The 18630-nt window shown below is 38.9% G+C and overlaps 1 protein-coding gene across 1 annotated transcript; it reads left to right on the top strand.

Annotated features, from left to right (window-relative positions):
* The first annotated feature begins 1628 nt into the window (after positions 1-1628).
* On the top strand, positions 1629-10168 carry lpar4 (lysophosphatidic acid receptor 4). Its single transcript, XM_084133715.1, has 2 exons — positions 1629-1739; positions 7449-10168. Exon 2 carries the CDS (start codon positions 7650-7652, stop codon positions 8709-8711), a length of 1062 nt encoding a protein of 353 aa, XP_083989841.1. The 5' UTR covers positions 1629-1739; positions 7449-7649; the 3' UTR covers positions 8712-10168.
* The last annotated feature ends 8462 nt before the right edge of the window (positions 10169-18630 follow it).

Below are 18630 nucleotides of genomic sequence, written 5' to 3'. Positions count from 1 at the left end.
TGGAGAAGAAAAGACACTTGTTAACTGCAAAAGAATTAGGAATTAAGGTGAAGAATTAAGTGTGAAACCATCAGGAACCCTTTAGTCTCCAGTGCCACCATTTTCCAGAACTGCAACTTGGAGTCCCCTTCCACCAGGAAGCCGTGTGTCCTATAATGACGACTCTGTGTGTCATGGTGCGAGCAGCTTGACCTGGACCCGTTCAGCCGCCCTGTTGGTTCAGTGCTGGAGTTCCTTCAGTTTTGACCCCGGCTACAGTAAAGGTCTGCGCTGCTGCTATTTAGCTAGCCTCACACCTTTAGCTGGAGCTTCTGTTGAGAGACATCCTCTGGTATCCCGGTTCTTGAGACCGAGGCCTATCTGCTGGCCGCGAGTTCATTCCTGTGACCTAGCACTGGTCCTGGGAGCATTAGCAGGAGCTCCATTCGAGCCCTTGGAGTCCGAAAAAAAGCTGACTCTTAAAATGGCTTTCTTACTAGCATTGACCTCATCGTCACCACTTTAGAATAAGAAACAATATCAAGACTATAAAACTCATTAAAATCTCAGCGAATCACAACAAGCGTATCATTGAGAACACTCGTTTAAACAGCGCACACACTCAAACCTGACTGCACATCACATTTTTTACATTATTGATACTGCTTTTAATCGTAATGCAACATATGGTCAATGGGACATAAATTAATCCTTTAAAGAAAAGGGTTATTGGGCTGTTTACAGTGGCATTATACAATAAGAGAGCCTGCACAGCGACAGGAAATAGAAATTAACACATAAACCCTGCCTAGTGCTAGAAGGTGCTGCAGCACCCCCCTTACCCGTGGCCCTGTGCTCCGCCCCCCCTGAGCCCCGCCCCCCTGAGGTCCGTGCCCCTGAGCTCCGCCCCTCTGAGCTCCGCCCCCCTGAGGTCCGTGCCCCTGAGCTCCGCCCCCCTGAGCTCCGCCCCCTGTGCTATGAAGACCACCTGGCGAAGCCACCGTTGACAGACACAGAGCAATATGGGTTAAAGATGTTAGTTCGGTTGCTCAAACGCTCAAGTTTTATTCTGTTTTCCATCTGTACATTGGTTAAAGCTACAATATGTAATTTTTTTCATAAATTTTTTACAAATAACGCCAACATTTTCCTATTTACATTGATTTGTATAGTCACAGCGTGTACAAATAACAAGGTCACATGAGGCACATCTTCTAACCGTATACATACTGGGAACTATATTCTCAGAAGGCGAAGCACTGATACTTCTGCGGAGTGATTTACAGTAATAACTTTTTATATAAATACATAAGAAATGTTGGGATTAATGTAAAAATAAACAAACATGGAAATAAATAAATACATGAATAAATAAATAAATAATCAAAACAAATAAACACGTAAATAAATACACAAACATAAATTAGAATATATAAATCAAAGTTAAAAAGAAAATAATAAATTAAAATGCAAAAATTAAAATAAAGCAATAATTAAAATGAATGGTATAAGTCTTATCAAGACATTACCAGGTTATTGATTAATTATTACTTATTTATTTGTAGTTTTGGTTCTCTATATGTTTTATAGCACAGCTCTCTCAAGCTCTGTTTCTTCATCAGACTCTCCAAGCGCGCTCACGATAATATGCAGACAGGCGCGTTCTCGCGGATGGTGGTCCAGTAGGACTCGGGTTTGTCCAGTAGGTCTCCGGTTCCTGATCTGGGCACTGCCTGAGGAGACTCCACAGAAAGATTAATGTAAGTTTTCTTTTATTTTCTGTAGCTCGGCAGCTGCTCTCTTAAAGATGCTGTGACTCTGAGTGCTTGTTGTCGTCGCGGTCCACTTCTTTCTTTAAAATATGAGATTTCACTGAAGAACCGCGTCACAGTTAGAAACCCTGTCAGATCTGGTGTTCGCTGTGGTGGTTTAACAATTCACTGTATTCCCCTATGCGTGTAAATATCCGTTAAACTCAATAAATCAAATATAGGTCAGGTCAGGTAAAGTCACATCATGGTTTCAAAGCAGCTTTACAAATAGCCTATGCTTTAATAGAAAATCGATCTCGGATATATGTTTAATTTAGGACAATTCACAAACCAAGCAATGCAGTCCTCACATGCATTATTAAAGTAGTGATTTTGAATGTTATGATTAAATTGTAATATTAGTGTTTGGCAGAGATGCAGCTATCAAGCATGTTTCTCACACAAAGCTCATGGCTTCAGAAATAAATCATATGGGGCAATTTTGTGATATATTTTACTGCAAGCTTTTGCTTTGTGTAATGCATTTGTTGTAATCACATAGAAAAAAGCAAGGGGAAAAATGTATTTACCAAAATTAAATTTATTTAGCAACAGTAACATTTGTAAACAAACAAAATAAGTATGCTAAATTAAAGGGATAGTCTTATCACTAAAGATATTGTGCAGAATGACCACAAGTAAAAATTGACCAATTATTATTTTATTTTTTATACAGTACATGTTTTTATATCATTATAAAGTAATTAGTTTGTTGTTAGTGGAGAACAGCAGTGTGTTTGCGGTTGAGGTTTATCTTTAGTGGCCTACCTCAAGCAAATTAAAACGTGTGACAAAAATACATGTCTGACTCAAAAGTTTATGGTCACGATTGTTACCTTCTATTTGCATCAGTTTATATCCATTTGTTCACTTTCATGCATTCGATATGCTGCAAAGTTGCACATTTAAAGCTGGTGATATGAGAAAGCAAACTCGTCACGCAGCCGACAGACACATATCAACCCATCAGAAACACATTAGATTTCAGTTCTTTATCGTCACTATAACATGTTGATTAGACAATCATCAGGTGTTCTAAAATAGAAGCAAATAACGTGTGAAAATATACATATAATAATGTGTCTAATTTCAATGCCATGCCTTTGTGTGTAAAGATGACCGTCTTTAAGCATTGCGATTAATATGAAATGGTAACACTTCACAATACGAGTCCATCTGTAACATTAAGGTTTCTAAAAGTATTGTTCATTGTTAATTTCAACATTAAATACATTTAACATTTTAAAGTTGTCTCTTTAAATGTTAGTTAATGTGTTAGTTAATGCACTATGTGAATAAACATGAATGATCAAGGTATAATTGTTATATTAATATTTTGTTATATTTAAAACTTACAATAAGCATTTTGCCTTTTTTTTTATTTATTTAAAGAAATCAAAATTGAAGAAACAAAGCTAAAACTGAACACAATCTTGCTGATCAAACTGTGTATAGAACATTTTTTTATAATATTTTTTGCTTCTCTTGTATTTTGCATTTAATTTCAATACTTAAGTACGTTTAATATCAAAAAATACTTTTCATACTTAAGTTCAATAAATATCACATACTTTAAAACCTTTACTCAAGTAATATTCTTAACAGTGAATTTAACTTCTACCAAAGTCATTTTCCGGTAAGATAAGTGTGGCTTTCAGGTAGTGTATCCTCCACTTCAGTGTGTGAGTGTGTGTTCACGTCTCACTACTGCTAATGTGTGTGTGCACTAGCTTGGATGGGGTGTATGCAGAGGACACATTCCAGGTTTGGGTTGCCATACTTGGCCTTCACATGTCACTGTTTTCAGTCATGCAGAAATGGCTGGGGAGAGCACAGTTTTGTTTCGCTTTTCCAGCGATAGAGATCATAATAGAGGTATACTTTAGCAAGGAACAACTAAAGGACAGGCAATCAGACAGTAACATATAGCAATATGGATATAACAGAAAAAGGAAACAGTAATTTAACAAAACATAGAGTGAACAGATTAGAGTTCTGGAGTGAAGTTAACCGTGGAGGTTTTGGGGCAGAGTGACTCTGAATCCCTCTGACAGCAGAGTTTGAGCTAGGGTAGGACAAGCGAGCGGTCAGAAACTGATCTAAGAGCACGGGCAGGAACATATGCATGTGTTAATTCTGCTAGATATAAGGCTGCTAAACCATGGCAGACCTGAAGAACTGAATGCGTAAGATAATAGGGAGCAATGTGAGCAGATTGTTTTGTTAAAGCCAGAACACAGGCAGCTGAATTTTGCACTAGTTGCAAACGATTAAGGGCTTTAGTGGGTCGGCCACAGAACAAGGAGTTACAATAGTCCAGCGAGCGGTTATGAAAGCATGGATAACCTTTTCAGCATCTTTAAGACTGAGCAAAGGTCACATACGGACAATATTGCTAACAAGATTTAACAAGCTGGCTGATATGCGGTTTAAAGCACGATTTAGGATCAAATAGTGACCCCAGATTCCATACAATGGGTGAAGGCCTAACTAAGGCTATATCAATATGGAGGGGTCATGTTGACAAAATGCCAAGGGATGTAGAGCCAACTAACCGGATTTCAGTTTTAACAGTATTCAGCCATCCATATTTTAACATCTTTAAGGCCAGGCAGTGATGAACGGGGGGGAAAACAGAAATGGGCTGGGCAGAAAGATTTGTTTATCAACAGTGTAACTATAAAGATTAAGACCATGACGCTGAATGATCTAGCCAAAGAAGAAACATATGAATTAGAAATAGAAGTGGACCAAGAACCGAACCTTGAGGTACACCAATGAAAACAGTGACTTAGCAAGATTTGTGTTGATTAACTCTTTCACACGTACGGTTAATACTAAAATAGTAAAATGCTTTCAAGTACGTCACACTTCTTTTTCCAGCACTTCAAAACTCAAATATTATCATATTTAAGTTATTTTTAATGTGATGACCAAAACATTATTCCTTAAAATATTACCCCAAGATGTAGGAAATCTCACACTTATTTAAAAATAATTCTTCTTTTAACATTTTTGTATTTTTTAATCAAGGAAATTTATTTGGCATTTCTTTCTTTTTGCTGTATCGAAAATGTACCGAACCGTGACACCACTGTGTCGTACCGTACCGAACTGTGAGTCTTGTGAACCGTTACTGCACTCTTTATTACAGATGTTGATCTACCTCAAAGTTCGCCTTGATTGCATTGCACACATTTTGTAACATTTTAAGTTCAGGAGTTTCTTTAACATTTACTTTTTTATCTTAATATAAGACATAAAGAAGATATTTTTGTTTACATTTTATTTTTGACTGCTAAAACTAATATATTTTGTTGTTTGCCTTCATAATGTGGGTAAATGAAATAAAAAACTGGTTTAAATTCAAACTTTTATACTTCTCTTATAGGTTATAAAAAATGTCAATAATTATCGTGTAAGAAAAAATGATGTGGACGTCGAAGATCTCTTAAAAATGAAGTTTATTCCAGCAAAGTAGTAACAAAGTACAGACAGCACTTCGGATTCAGCGGAGTCAAACAGAATCCCGAATAATCTCTGCTCAAACATTTTACACTGTATTACATTCGTCTTCCCGCTCAGCATGTAAATGAAGCTCTGTCTTAAATGTAAATTGAGCATAACAATGAAAGTGATAGCCTTCTGTCCTCACATCTTTGATATTCTTTCAAATAAGAACGGCCAAATGTAAAGGTGATAAGATTGTTTGAAATCCCTGTATTCAGGATGGTTCTTGATTGCCGCTGCCGCTCCCACGCTATAGGTGATAACATGTGGTACTATTTACATATTACTGAGATTGGAAGGAATTGTCTCTATGATAAATAAGCTCTTTTAAGAGAAGGAACATTTAAATGTATATATTGGAGTGGAAGTTGGATCGGAGCAGACTATAATTTCTTATAATCGTTACCGAACGATATGCAACATTATATCGTGATCATTTTTTTAGCTAGCCTATATTGCACAGCCCTATTTAAGGCAACCATTATTTTAGAAAGTATCACATTATTTTCATGGCAACGCGTAATGCTTGTCACATGACATACTGCATGTATAACTTAGGCTATATTTAATTTTTTATTCAAAATGCTATATTTTGAAATATCTGATATTCCTGTTGTCAAATACATGTAAGTGAATGTGTTTTGTCGTTTAAACACCTTTATAATGGTCATAAAACATACAATTGATCTTTGTTAAAGCTACAAAAGTGTTTTTATCTTTCTCTTTTGTTGAAGATGAATGCATGGATCCAATATAATGATACGCATCCGTTTTTTTTCCTCAATTGTTTACAACACATAACCGACCGTGTTTACGAGGATACTCCCTGAGATGGGCATTTTGAGTTCATTTTGTGTGCACGTGCCAGAAGCAGCGCGCGACTTTCAGTATTCTTGCACTCGATGTCTAAACTGACAGGACTAAATCAAATGATAAACTTTTACTCTATGATGGTTAAACTTAGCAATTAATCTGCGAATCACATGCTTTCCGAACCGGAACCGATCAACTACGATCCCTATACTATCCCGGATGCGCACATCACAATAATGATGCTGAAACGATATATCGTGCAGCCCTGTCGTAAAGCTCAGCAGGCAATGAAATTATATCTGCGCTAAACATATGTTTTTTTTGCCTAACTCAATCACAGGCAAGTGAAATCGTACAATTTACTAGCCATTGCCTAATTAGCCTATTTTTTTTTTTGTGTGTGTGATTTACTCGCATTGTGGAGAGTTGTATTTAAATGTCTGAAACCTAAAATAATTATTATGTGGTTGAAAACACTGAATAGTTCTAATATACGACAAGCGCGAAAGCAAATTAGAATTTAGCCGTTGATCACATGACACCCGTATGATCGTACACATCAAAGGGTCAATGCTAGTGTATTGTTGCCTGTCCGATAGATATGAAGGTAACCACTGTTAGCCAGTACCATGAAACGAATAGCAGATAGCAGAGAAAGGACTGAATGGCAAACCGTTTCAAAAGCTGCACTAATATCTAAAGGACTAGAAGCCAGGAGAAGGTCGTTTAGCACTTCTTTAAGAGCAGTCTCAGACTGAAATGGTTTGTGTGGATTATCCAAGTGATACTGTATTTGAGTGGAGGCCACCTCTTCTAGTACTTTAGGTAGAAAGGGAAGGTTGGAAATAAGTCTGAAGTTACTCAGGACTTTTATCAAGACCAGGTCTCTGTATTATTGGAGTGATAGCAGCTATTTTTAGACCAGACGATACATAACCAGTAGCGAGGGATCAGTTTATAAAATATAAAAAGATCCGTTTGTGGATCATAAAATCCGTTTATGATTTTTAAAATCAAAACCCATTGATTTCAGGGGGCCTGTAATCAAAATGCCCCCTAACCCTAACACACTTAATACACAATATTCTTGTTTTCCCAATCCATATTTTAAATGTAACTTCCTCAATGCATTCAGGGAATGACCCATGCATGTGTATGTGAGCGCAACCCGTCAAACTCTGCCCCCCTCATACACTCCCCCAGTTCACAGCTCATGCGCTGAATCAGGGCTGTTAGATGAGGGAGACGTATGAGATGTGGAGTTAGTGCTGTGGGTCAGGACAAGTTTGGGAAGCACTGCTCTAACTTATTTTCTCACTGTCGTCCTCCATGCAGGAAACTACAGATTTGCCTATCGGTCTATGCCTCAACCAGACAAAGGTAGCTGACTGTACCTTCACAAAACAAGATGTGATCATCTGATCAAGCTTTGTGGAGCTGTGAGTAGATGATGGGAAGGACGGCTCGTGCAGAGCTCTTGCTGACTGTTGGGAATTAACTGGAAACAGAAGAACAGCTTCCACTGCCTGTGCCATAATGGCCAGCCTTGTTCTTAATGAGACTGGGATGGACAATTGTGGCATCGATGACTCCTTCAAGTACAACCTGTACGGTGTGGTGTACAGTGTGGCCTTTGTTCTGGGACTGGTCACTAACTGTGCTTCACTGTTCGTCTTCTGCTGTCGCATGAAATTGCGTAACGAGACCACGCTTTTCATGACCAATCTAGCGTTATCAGACTTAGTGTTTGTGTTTACTCTTCCTTTCAAAATCTTTTACAACGTGAATCGCCACTGGCCTTTTGGGGATACAGTGTGCAAGATCTCCGGAGGAGCCTTCATCACCAATATCTACGGCAGTATGCTGTTCCTCACATGCATCAGTGTGGACCGATTCCTGGCCATCGTTTACCCCTTCCGTTCACTCTCCATTCGGACACGCCGCAATGCTGGGATCGTGTGTGGGATCATCTGGTTGTTGATACTGGGCGGAGGCATGTCAGTCACCTTCTTCTCTTCCACCAACAAGTCCAAGGCTAGCACCACCTGCTTTGAGGGATTCTCCAAGAAAACGTGGAAGACACATCTGTCTAAGATCACCATCGTCATTGAGGTGGTGGGGTTCCTCATACCACTGATGATCAATCTCGCCTGCTCCTCCATGGTGCTCAGGACTCTGCGTAGACCCGCTACTCTGTGCCAGATCGGGACCAACAAGAAGCGTGTTCTGCGCATGATTGTAGTGCATTTGGCCATTTTCATTGTTTGCTTTGTACCTTACAATTCTGTTCTGTTCATCTACGCTATGGTGCGCACTCGAGCACTCGCGAGCTGCTGGGTGGAGAAGCTCGCACGGACACTGTATCCCATCACGCTTTGTGTTGCCACCTTCAATTGCTGCTTTGACCCGGTGGTCTACTACTTTACCTCCGAGTCCTTTCAGAAATCTCTGACTACCGGGAAGTGCCAGGCCTCGCAGGAGAACATGCCGAGGAGTGATTGCCCTGTGCCTGTCCTGGAGAATGCTGGCACAGTTGAGCTCCACACACTGGCCAGCAATGGAAAAGATCAGGGGTGCGTTTCCCAAAAGCATCGTTAGCCGACTATCATCGCAAGTTCTCTAATGGTAACGACAGAACTTGCGACGAGAGTTGGCTTTGGGAAACGCACCCCTGGTCAGTGAGACTCAGAAGAAGAGTCAGAAGAAGAGCTGTGGATTTCTCGTCTCAGGATGGAGTGCTGAAGAAAATTACTGGAATGCTGGCATTTTCCACTGACACCTGTTTATGGGACACCTAAGTTTAAAGGACTTCTGACTTCTCTGTGATTGTTTTCTTGATTGTCTAGTAGTTAATGTTTTCACAGGTGTACCAGTGTGTCACTGTATTTGATCAATGAGTATTACCATACCATTTGCATTTTTATTGTGCTGTATTGTATTTTTACCCAGTCAAAGCACCTTCTGACAGTGTTGTTACAAATCAGTGTTATTGATTTGTGTGAATGTGGAATGTTTGTGTAAATTTTTCTCTCAATCTACAAAATTTAGTTTGCTTTTACTGAAAAAATAAATAATGGTAAGCAGTTAAATAATAAATCTCATACACTTAAGTGATGCAGTTAGGTGTGTCTTTAGTCTAGACTTAAACTGACAGAGTGTGTATGAATCCTGAATAATGCTAAGAAGGCTGTTCCAGAATCTAGGAAAATAATCTCCTGCAGAGGATTTTCATAGTTGTGGTAAAGATATTATGAATTGGCAAGAATTAGCAAAATTAATACACTCTTGGAAAAGTGGTAAGATTAATTGGGTCTCAAATGGTTAGTTCACCCCAAAATTGAAATTCTGTCATTAGAGGAAGACACCAACTTTTTGGGACTTCATCTTATTCACCGTATCCCCCAGAGTTAGATAAGTCCATACATACCCTTCTCATCTCCGTGCGTGCCATTGCACTGCTACTTGCTACTAAATCACTCCGCAGAAGTAGCAGTGCCTCGCCTTCTGAGAATATAGTTCCCAGTGTGTATACGGTTAGAAGATGGCTGTGTCTCATGTGACCTTATTTGTACACGCTGTGACTATACAAATCACATCATGTAAATGTTGGCGTTTTTTTGTCACTTATGGGGAGTGGTATGCTAGCTGGAGCCGTTTACCTCCAGTCTTTGTGCTAAGCTAGGCTAGCAGTGGGTGCGTCAGACAGAGTTACGGCACGCACGGAGATGAGAAGGGTGTGTGTGGACTTACCTAACTCTGGGGGATACGGGGAATAAGCTAAAGTCCCAAAAAGTCAGCGTGTTCCTTTAATCACTCTATATATACACCATGCGGTGGGTTATAAGGTTTTTTATTTATTTTATTTTTAGCCCCTCTATTGGCAGAACTGTATGAAACTTGGTGTGCGTCCTCAGAATGTCCGGTCATCTGCATTAGTTCACATCTTAGTCTGAATTGATTTATAAAGCACAATAAAACAACAATGCTTGACCAGTAGTTTATTACAGATAAAATGAATGGCCCATTGGCATCATCAGCTTGTAAGCCTGTTGGAATAATATCAGTTGAGGACGTAGTAGGTTTTAATTGTGCAAGTTTACGAAGAGAGTTTATAGAAATTGAAAGAAAAAAAAAAAAAAACATAAAGGATGGATATAGAGGGATCATAATCTGAAGGGACAACTCGCTGTCTGATATCACTTATTTTATATGTGAAATAGCTGAGAAAACTTTCACAAACAAACTGGCTCATCAAAGTAAAAATCAACAGAGGTATTTATAACAGAATTTACAGTGGAAAAGAGAATTCGATGTCTGACGATTTTTAGCTGTGATGTCTGAGAAGTATTAAGATTTGGCCGCTTTCACAGCTTGTTTTGACAGCAGGTCAGTGAAGTACGGAAACTCTACAATGGGCTTTTGAGAACGGATGCTGTGTCGCCACCCTTTCCAGTTGTTCTTGGACAGTTGATAAAGTACAGTTTTTAGTGCACAGAAGTTCAGGAAAAAGACTCAAATCACCAGGTCTCAGTCACACACAAAAAACAAAAACCCATCCAGATCATTAGAGGTGAACAAATAACCTTGTCTTGTTTAGCAGTGATCTAGCGTTTACCTGGGCATCTTGATTTGCGTTGGATCACCAACCGGCGGTGCTGCACGACTCTGAAACGAAGGACGCCGACCGGCACTGAAGAGAGCCCTGTGCTTCAGTATCACGAACACTGCTGAATAACCTCACGAGATCGCGCCAGATGAAACGGTGGACAACCAAACTATGATCTCTTCAGACCTGTGCACGATAGAACTTCACCCGGGCTCATTATATTAGAGATCATTTGATTCACCAATAGTGTGCAAATGGTTTTAATAAAAAATATATATATATCTGGATACATCTATATCTGGTCCACCACTAGACCAGCTCTAACCAGCACAAACCAGCCTGGACCAACACACAATTTATACTGGTCTACACTGGAATTTTCAGCTGGGTGTAAAAAAATCTAAACTTTCACAAAAAGTCTTTGATAATGTCCAGCCCCAAAAAGGCAAATGTGTAAAAGTCTATGATTGGATCATTATTGCTGTGCTTATTATGTTTCTAGCATGTTATATGACCTTGACCAAAAACTGGTGCACCTCTTGATGGAGATAACATCACAACTATTTCCATCAAGAGGAGCATCAGTTTTGGGTCGAGATCGTGTGTTGGCAATGCAAGAGTCCAGCACTCTGTAGAGTCAGACGTTCAGTGAATGTAAGGTCTGGACTCAGTGTCTGGGACCTCCCGACCGCTCTCTCACAGTCTGGGCCTGATGAATCTGGACATTGTCATCCTAGAATATGGCCATGACGTGTCTTCCCACATGGTTGTTTAAAGACAGAAAAGCTACACACTCCATCAGTGAGTGTTAGAAGAACTGTTACCAAACGTATAACGTGTTCACTGTCACTATATCACAGTGTCTGAGTTCACACACCTGTTTAAAACAACCTTTTGTGACCTCAGATTGACTAAAATCATTAATGATTCAGACTGAACATAATTGTTAAGCATTGCTTTGTCTGATAAGTAAATAAACAGCTGTACACACTTATATATCCTCATCTTAGAGCAGTGGCAACGTGAGTTGTGTCCATCAGAAGGACTTGCACAACAGCGTGTGGGAAATCAGACACTGGGTGTTATGTGAAGACTGGGGAAATCCACTCGCTTGACCAAATGCTTATTACGACTGCAGCAATGGGTCTATTGTGTCGGACTGAACAAGCTTGTGTCCAGGTCACCAAAGCCGCCTTAATTCTCTTAAATATGCTGTTGCAGGGCCCGTTTGGCACGTAACCTTCATCAGATTATGGGAAAGCACTCTGAATCATTCACAAGGGGGTTTATTCCCCTTACTTTCATATGCCTATTTTCATCATTTTCATTTGTTAATCTTATATTAATCAGTATCCTGTTTTACATGTCTTTTGATTTTCTCTTCCCAATAAATTACTTAATTTATTATAAGGTGCAAGCAATATCATAGAATGAGCTTTAATGCTACATGAACAAGGAATTTGATAATATATCGCAGCCATGCAATCATGTTCTCGAGGTCACGACATCCTTATGTTGTGGGAATGTGACGTGAAGTCGTGGCCTTGAGATCCTCTGTTGAGGGAACGACATAGTTTTCCTCCTGACCACGAGTTTAATGCGTAAACAATCCTGCGTGACCATAGCAACCTGGGATTATCAGAAACTGAAATAATTCAAAATTAAATAATCATTTATTAAGAAAGAAAGACAAAAAAGTGCAGAATTAAGAAATTACACCAAAGGAGAACAAATGCACAACCAATATTATTTGAATCATAGAGTAATATAAATGAAAGATCTTTAACGCCACCTGGTGGAAGTACTAACGAAATACCTATCATCTTAAAGTACAATCTCAATTGTTCATAAGAAAAAAATAATCATAATTAAACACAATTGCATTAGAAATTCCAGAATTGAATACTTATTACTTTATGACGTAAATAAGACATAAATCAGGGTTGGGAACACACACTGAAAGAAGAGCTGAGATGTGGAAACCTCTGTGAAATTCACACCCCATTTATGTAGATCTGAGAGAAAACTGCTGTGGTGTGTGCCGGTTCAGTCTCTGAGATATTCAAGGTTGATGTTGTGTCTGTGAGTGTGTCAGTCTCCATACGTCTAATCCCTCCAGACCCGTGTCAATGTTTGTCCTCCATTTCTGCTGTTAAACGAAACATTACAACTGTTTCCTCTCTTTACTGCACATGATGCATTATTTGTTTTCTTGAAGTAAAATAAGTCTTGTTTTCTTATTCTTTTCTTATTTCCTATTCTCATATTATATTAAATAGCTTATTTTTTCCTCAGTAACTGAATAAGTTGAGTGATGTTTGATTGTTAGACTGTCAGCTGTGAGTCCACCGGTCTGATGACGAGACTAAACTCTGCTATAAAAACACAGCAAACTCAGTTTTAGTCTATTATGGTGTCTATTCTGTTTTTAATTATACATTAATAAAAGATTCCTTGTGGTATAAATGTAAAGAAAGACTAGACAAAACCATCTAAATTATTTTCATTATTATTACATTACTAAATTTATAAACAAACAACTGTTTGATCTATCAACACAAGGCGGTTCAAATGTTATTTACATATTACAGACATACTTATTATTGATGTAATGAGGAGATTAACCTATGAAACCTACTTGCTGATTCAGTGAAATTCACCACAGCTAAAAAAGTAAAAACATTTGCGGTCTCTCTCAAAGTTGATTTATCACTGTAATGCCGCGTTCCAGGCTACCTGTAACCCGTGTTTTTCCAACCTTATACCCGTGAAAGTGCACTGGAACGGCAGTCAAACCCGTGACTTCCCACCTGTGAACTCGTACTAGATCGATGTACTCCCAGTTACGAGCTCTGACGTCACATAGCCCGCGAAACCATACAAAACCACAATGGCAGCCCCTACGGATGCAGTGTTTCTGCAGGCGGTACACGGTGAGAATACACTTAGGACAATATAACGTTGCAGTCAAATTAATAATAATATAATAATAATGATAATAATACACACACGATTATGTATTACAATGTTATGTGTCTGAAACAATAAGTATGTCGTGAAAGTGTATTGCCGCATGGAAATGTTAAGGTGACGTAAACCTGAACTTGACAGCATTGATTCCTTGCGCTCAGGTAGTTTGGCGTGACTGGCCTGGAACGCTACAAAGTCGTGAGTCATGGTTTGAAGTCGTGATTTACGTGCTCAAAAACTTGCCTGGAACGCAGCATAACACCCCGGTAAAAACAACATAATGAAAAGACCACTAGAAGACCACTGTGGCGTCAGTAAAACATTTTTTCTTAACATAATTTTTTTATTAAGATTTATTTTTTCGACCAAGTAATACAAGCTATTTAAAACAAAACAAAAATGGCAAAAATATATAGGGTATCAAAAAACATGACATTAATTGTCACGATCTCTGAACTGTCTCTTGTGTTTTGTAAGACTTTTATGTTGAAGTGTATTCTTAGTTCCCCTTGTTTCTGTGTTCGTTTCCTGTGTTTGGTTCCTGTTTTGCTTGTATGTTGTTTGTCGCCATAGTTACCCTCATTTGTTCCCATGCCATCTAATCACCAACACCTGTCCCTCGTCAGCCCCTTGGTCACCAGTCTATTGAAACTTCTGTGCTTCAGTATGTGTGTTACTCTCTGTGGATTTATGCTCTTGTTCTTGGATTATCTGTGTTTATGTTTTCTTAAAGGGGTGGTTGAGTATGATTTCACTTTTCTAACTTTAGTTAGTGTGTAATGTTGCTGTTTGAGCATAAACAACATCTGCAAAGTTACAACGTTCAAAGTTCAAAGCAAAGGGAGATATTTGATTTTAAAGAAAAGGACTACAACAAACGGCTGGTAGAGACTACACCACATTCCTCCAGGGTTAGTGACATCACCAACCCTAAAATGTACATAAACCCCGCCCCCTGAACACGCAGTCCGGGTTGCGAAGAGGAAGAGTTGTTGTAGTCGAGCACATTTGTGAGTCAGCTCAAACTTTAGCATCCATCTTTTCACATGCAATAGAAAGTCACTCTGTGTGCATCTCACAACAGTTCCTATACAGCGATTTATAGATTACCATGACAAATTGAAGATAGTTAACTCCACATAAGCAACATAAATCCATAAACTAACCATTCAGAGACGTCCTGTTGCATTCTACGTGTTGTCACTTCTTCTTGTGTCTCTCCATCTTTGTCTGACTCCGTTTTAACATTAAAGGCAGAACAGTTTCTGTAATTTTAGTGTGTCTGCGTGAGGTAATAGCAGCTGCTAATACACACATGCTCTTTAAACCCCGCCCTCTGTGCCGGGAGCAGCAGCTCATTTGCATTTAAAGGGCCAGACACAAAATGGTGCGTTTTTGCAAACCCTCAAAAAGTGACAACTTTAACATGCTATATAAAAATATCTGTGGGGTATTTTGTGCTAAAACTTCACACACACACTCTGGGGACATCAGAGACTTATTTTACATCTTGTGAAAAGGGCATTATACCACCCCTTTAATACTTGCTTTTGGATTCTCGCTCGGTCTCATGCCTATTCACACGTTACAGAGGCAGACGGGAACGGGAAACCCAAGACTCAGGCAGAAATAATCACCAGAAACAAAGAGACTACTCGGGAATGCTGAGAGTAACAGGCAGAACAAGACAAACATCCTGAAAGCAGGGCCTGTACCATGAAGCTGGTTTAGGAGGATAGCCAGGTGTGTTTCAGTTTAGTTTGTGCCAACCCTGGGTTTTAGGCACCATGAAAGTGGTTTGGCTTTTAGCGTGTTCTTCGCCATAGTAACTCACGCTCCATGGCTAACCTGGTCCGGGATAGGTGATGTTCCAGGTAAGAGATCTCAAACCGAACTTGGACCAATCAGCTGTGAGCAAAGTGTCACATGTCTGATGAGTCACTCCCCCTGTTAAAGAAAAAAATCATCTGGCTTTTAGTAATGCTTATTTAGAATAATAATTTTGTATGATATAGATATTATTTATGTTATTATTACACCCTTAATTGATCACACATGTACAATTTTAGTTTATCAATTATTATTATGCAGTTTAAATGAATACATATATAAAAGTAAATACACTTTAGAATCAATAGATAAAGCTATAAAATGACTACATGTGAGCTTAAATGTTCAATTCTCTCTATACCTTTATCAACTGTATGAACTAACTTCACAACTTTTACTTGCACTGATATAGCAAGACCCTTTCTTTAGTTGTCCTCTTTCATAGACAGCCATTTTCTTTTTGCGGTGTAAATTTGTTTAAATTCTTAATATTTTTCAATCTCTATTCTGCAGAAGACAGAAGTGAATCGCTCTGCTTCTCTCACGAGAAATGAATCTCAGTTTCACTCAACTTATGATTGGCTGTTCGCTACTGATGTCACACCTGAACTCCTAAACTCAGGATCAAAGCCTGCGTTGACAGAGAGAGTGGATGATCAGCATCATGGTCCCAACAAAGCCGGTTTGGTTTGGTTTGGTTTGGTTTTCTCAACTCAAATCTAATCCTGTAACCCTGAGTTTGTTCAACTACCATCATGGTACAGGCCCCAGGGCAAATGGCATTTAAACAGGCAGGATAGTACGATTAACCAGATCCAGCTGAAACCAGTAAACTAATAATGAGCAGTGGGTTCTGGGAAATGGAGTCCGGGAATAACAGAGTCTATGGAGACAGTGAGGGCCGAAGCCGCCATCTACAGGTACATCAGGACACCACAGCTGACAGGTGTAACATGAGTAGATTCATTTAATGGGAACTCAAATTTACAACAACAACAAAAATTGTATAGCTTCACGCACACACACACACACACACACACACACATTCCCACAATTAAATCAATTTAAAACATGTGGCAGTTGTGTATCAATACATCACATATGTTGTGACATCATCAGGTCACATGGCTTGGGAAATTAAATAGATTGGATAATTTAATTAATTCTTAAAATATACACAATGCACATTTCCATAAACAAATTATCCCGTTCATGTTTTGTTGAGTTCACAGATTCTTTGTCATGTTCTGTTTCATGATCGTCACTCTGTTTGAGTTCTGGGCTGCGTTCAGCCCCGACAAAACGCTGCACAACGTTTTTTAAACAGAAACGGTGATGCGTTGAACACACTGTTCTGATGACGCAAGAGTTGCAACTATGGCAGCTGAGAAGGCCATTCTTTGTGTTCTTTGTGAAGAATTTTCGGAGCCTGATGAAGTCGGTATAAATATGTGTTTAATACTACAAAATATGCCCGATGTTACAGTTACTGCACTTGCCGCCCAGAACAAAAGAGAACATCCCAATCGAGTGAAGGGATTGCTGAAACTGAAGCACACATCTTACCTAATTCAGACTAAAACACATCTATTTAGCCTCACATACTGACTTTATTTGTAGTTCATACTGTTTTAATACCCTGTATTTTCTTTCTCATTTTTAGGAAAAGCACTTAATTACCATTGTTTATTTCTATACCAAATGTCATACACTTGCAATGAAGCTAAAAATATAAACTACTACATCATTATGCTGATATCCTATATTTTTACAATAAAACTTACGACAAACATGTCTTCTAATATCCTCAGTTGTTGCGTATACCGAGCTGCATCGAACACATTTGTAAATTACTTTCCTTGAACCCATTGTGTGAGTTCACTTTAATACCGCGTGCTTTATATACATGTTGCTGCTGATTGGACGGCAGTTCTGACACACCCACCAAACAAGAGAAAACGTATCTCAAACCCCGTTGCACACCGGTGCACGCCGCTTCCAGGAAACATGACGTTCAACCCGGAAACCGTAGCAAAACGTTGCGCACCGTTTTGAACTTGAATGTGCCCTTGGTTTGTTTCCTCAGTTTCTAATAGCCCTCACCTGTTCCCTGTTTCTTTGATTGCCTGTCTCAGTGTTTATAAGCCCTCTGTTTCTTCAGTTCAGTGTTACATGTTGAAGTTTATGGTAGTGTGTTGGAAGTTTTCTATTTCATCGATCATTCTGTGTCACGCATCTCTCTTTTGGAAAAGCAACACACTACCCATTAGAGATGGGCAAATGAAGCCTCATGAAGCACTGAGGCTTTCCCCTGAATGTTTCGGGAAAAGATTAGAAGCATCAAGAGTGTCGAAGACAGCGCCATCTTGTGGTAGGTCAGATTTATAGCAGTCATGTGTATGAGCAGCTGAGTGCGCAGCGCCGTTGTTTTCTCCTTTAAGCACAAATAAAAGCCTGACAACGCTAAATGTTCAGTTTTCTGATAATATAATTCACATATTAAAGTGTGGCAATAAATTAAATGTAACAATTATATTAATACTAATTATAAAAATACTAACAGAGTTGCTTGATGCAAGCAAATGTTGGTCTAATTTTATGGTTTCTATGCTGTTTATGTGTCAGAATATATGATCATGTAACATAGGCTATAGGCTTATTTATATATATATATATATATATATATATATATATATATATATATATATATATATATATATATAACAAATGTTAGTAAATGGACTTAAACTTCCAAAAACCTGTAGAGTAGTGGTCTGGGTTCAAACATTCACGTGACTGGAAAGAAAGTGAGGCTTTGTTTTTCGTTGATCACGTGTTTCTCTGAAAACAATACGTGCTCCGGCATTGAGCTTCATGAGAAATTGCGCTGCGTACTCGATACGCGCTTTGAAGCTTCAAATGTAACATCAATATTACCCGTAACAGAGAGGGGAACTTAGATTAGATTAAGCGGCAAAATAAATGGATTTAACTGCAGTCCGAGTGTTCTCTCAGATCTGAGGGTTGTTCCATAAAACAAGATTAGAACACAAGCCAGGCTTATTTTGGTTAGTCAGACTTATTGTCGGTGGATTCCGTTTCATAAAGCAA

The sequence above is a fragment of the Abramis brama genome (assembly GCF_963993115.1).
Source record: "Abramis brama genome assembly, chromosome: 13".
In the NCBI taxonomy this organism is placed as follows: domain Eukaryota; kingdom Metazoa; phylum Chordata; class Actinopteri; order Cypriniformes; family Leuciscidae; genus Abramis; species Abramis brama.
Note: the sequence above shows the minus strand (reverse complement) of the source record. Positions and strands in the feature narration are given on the sequence as shown.

Coding starts and splice junctions, on each gene's coding strand:
- lpar4 (XM_084133715.1), top strand. CDS start 7,650: ATGGCCAGCCTTGTTCTTAATGAGACTGGGATGGACAATTGTGGCATC.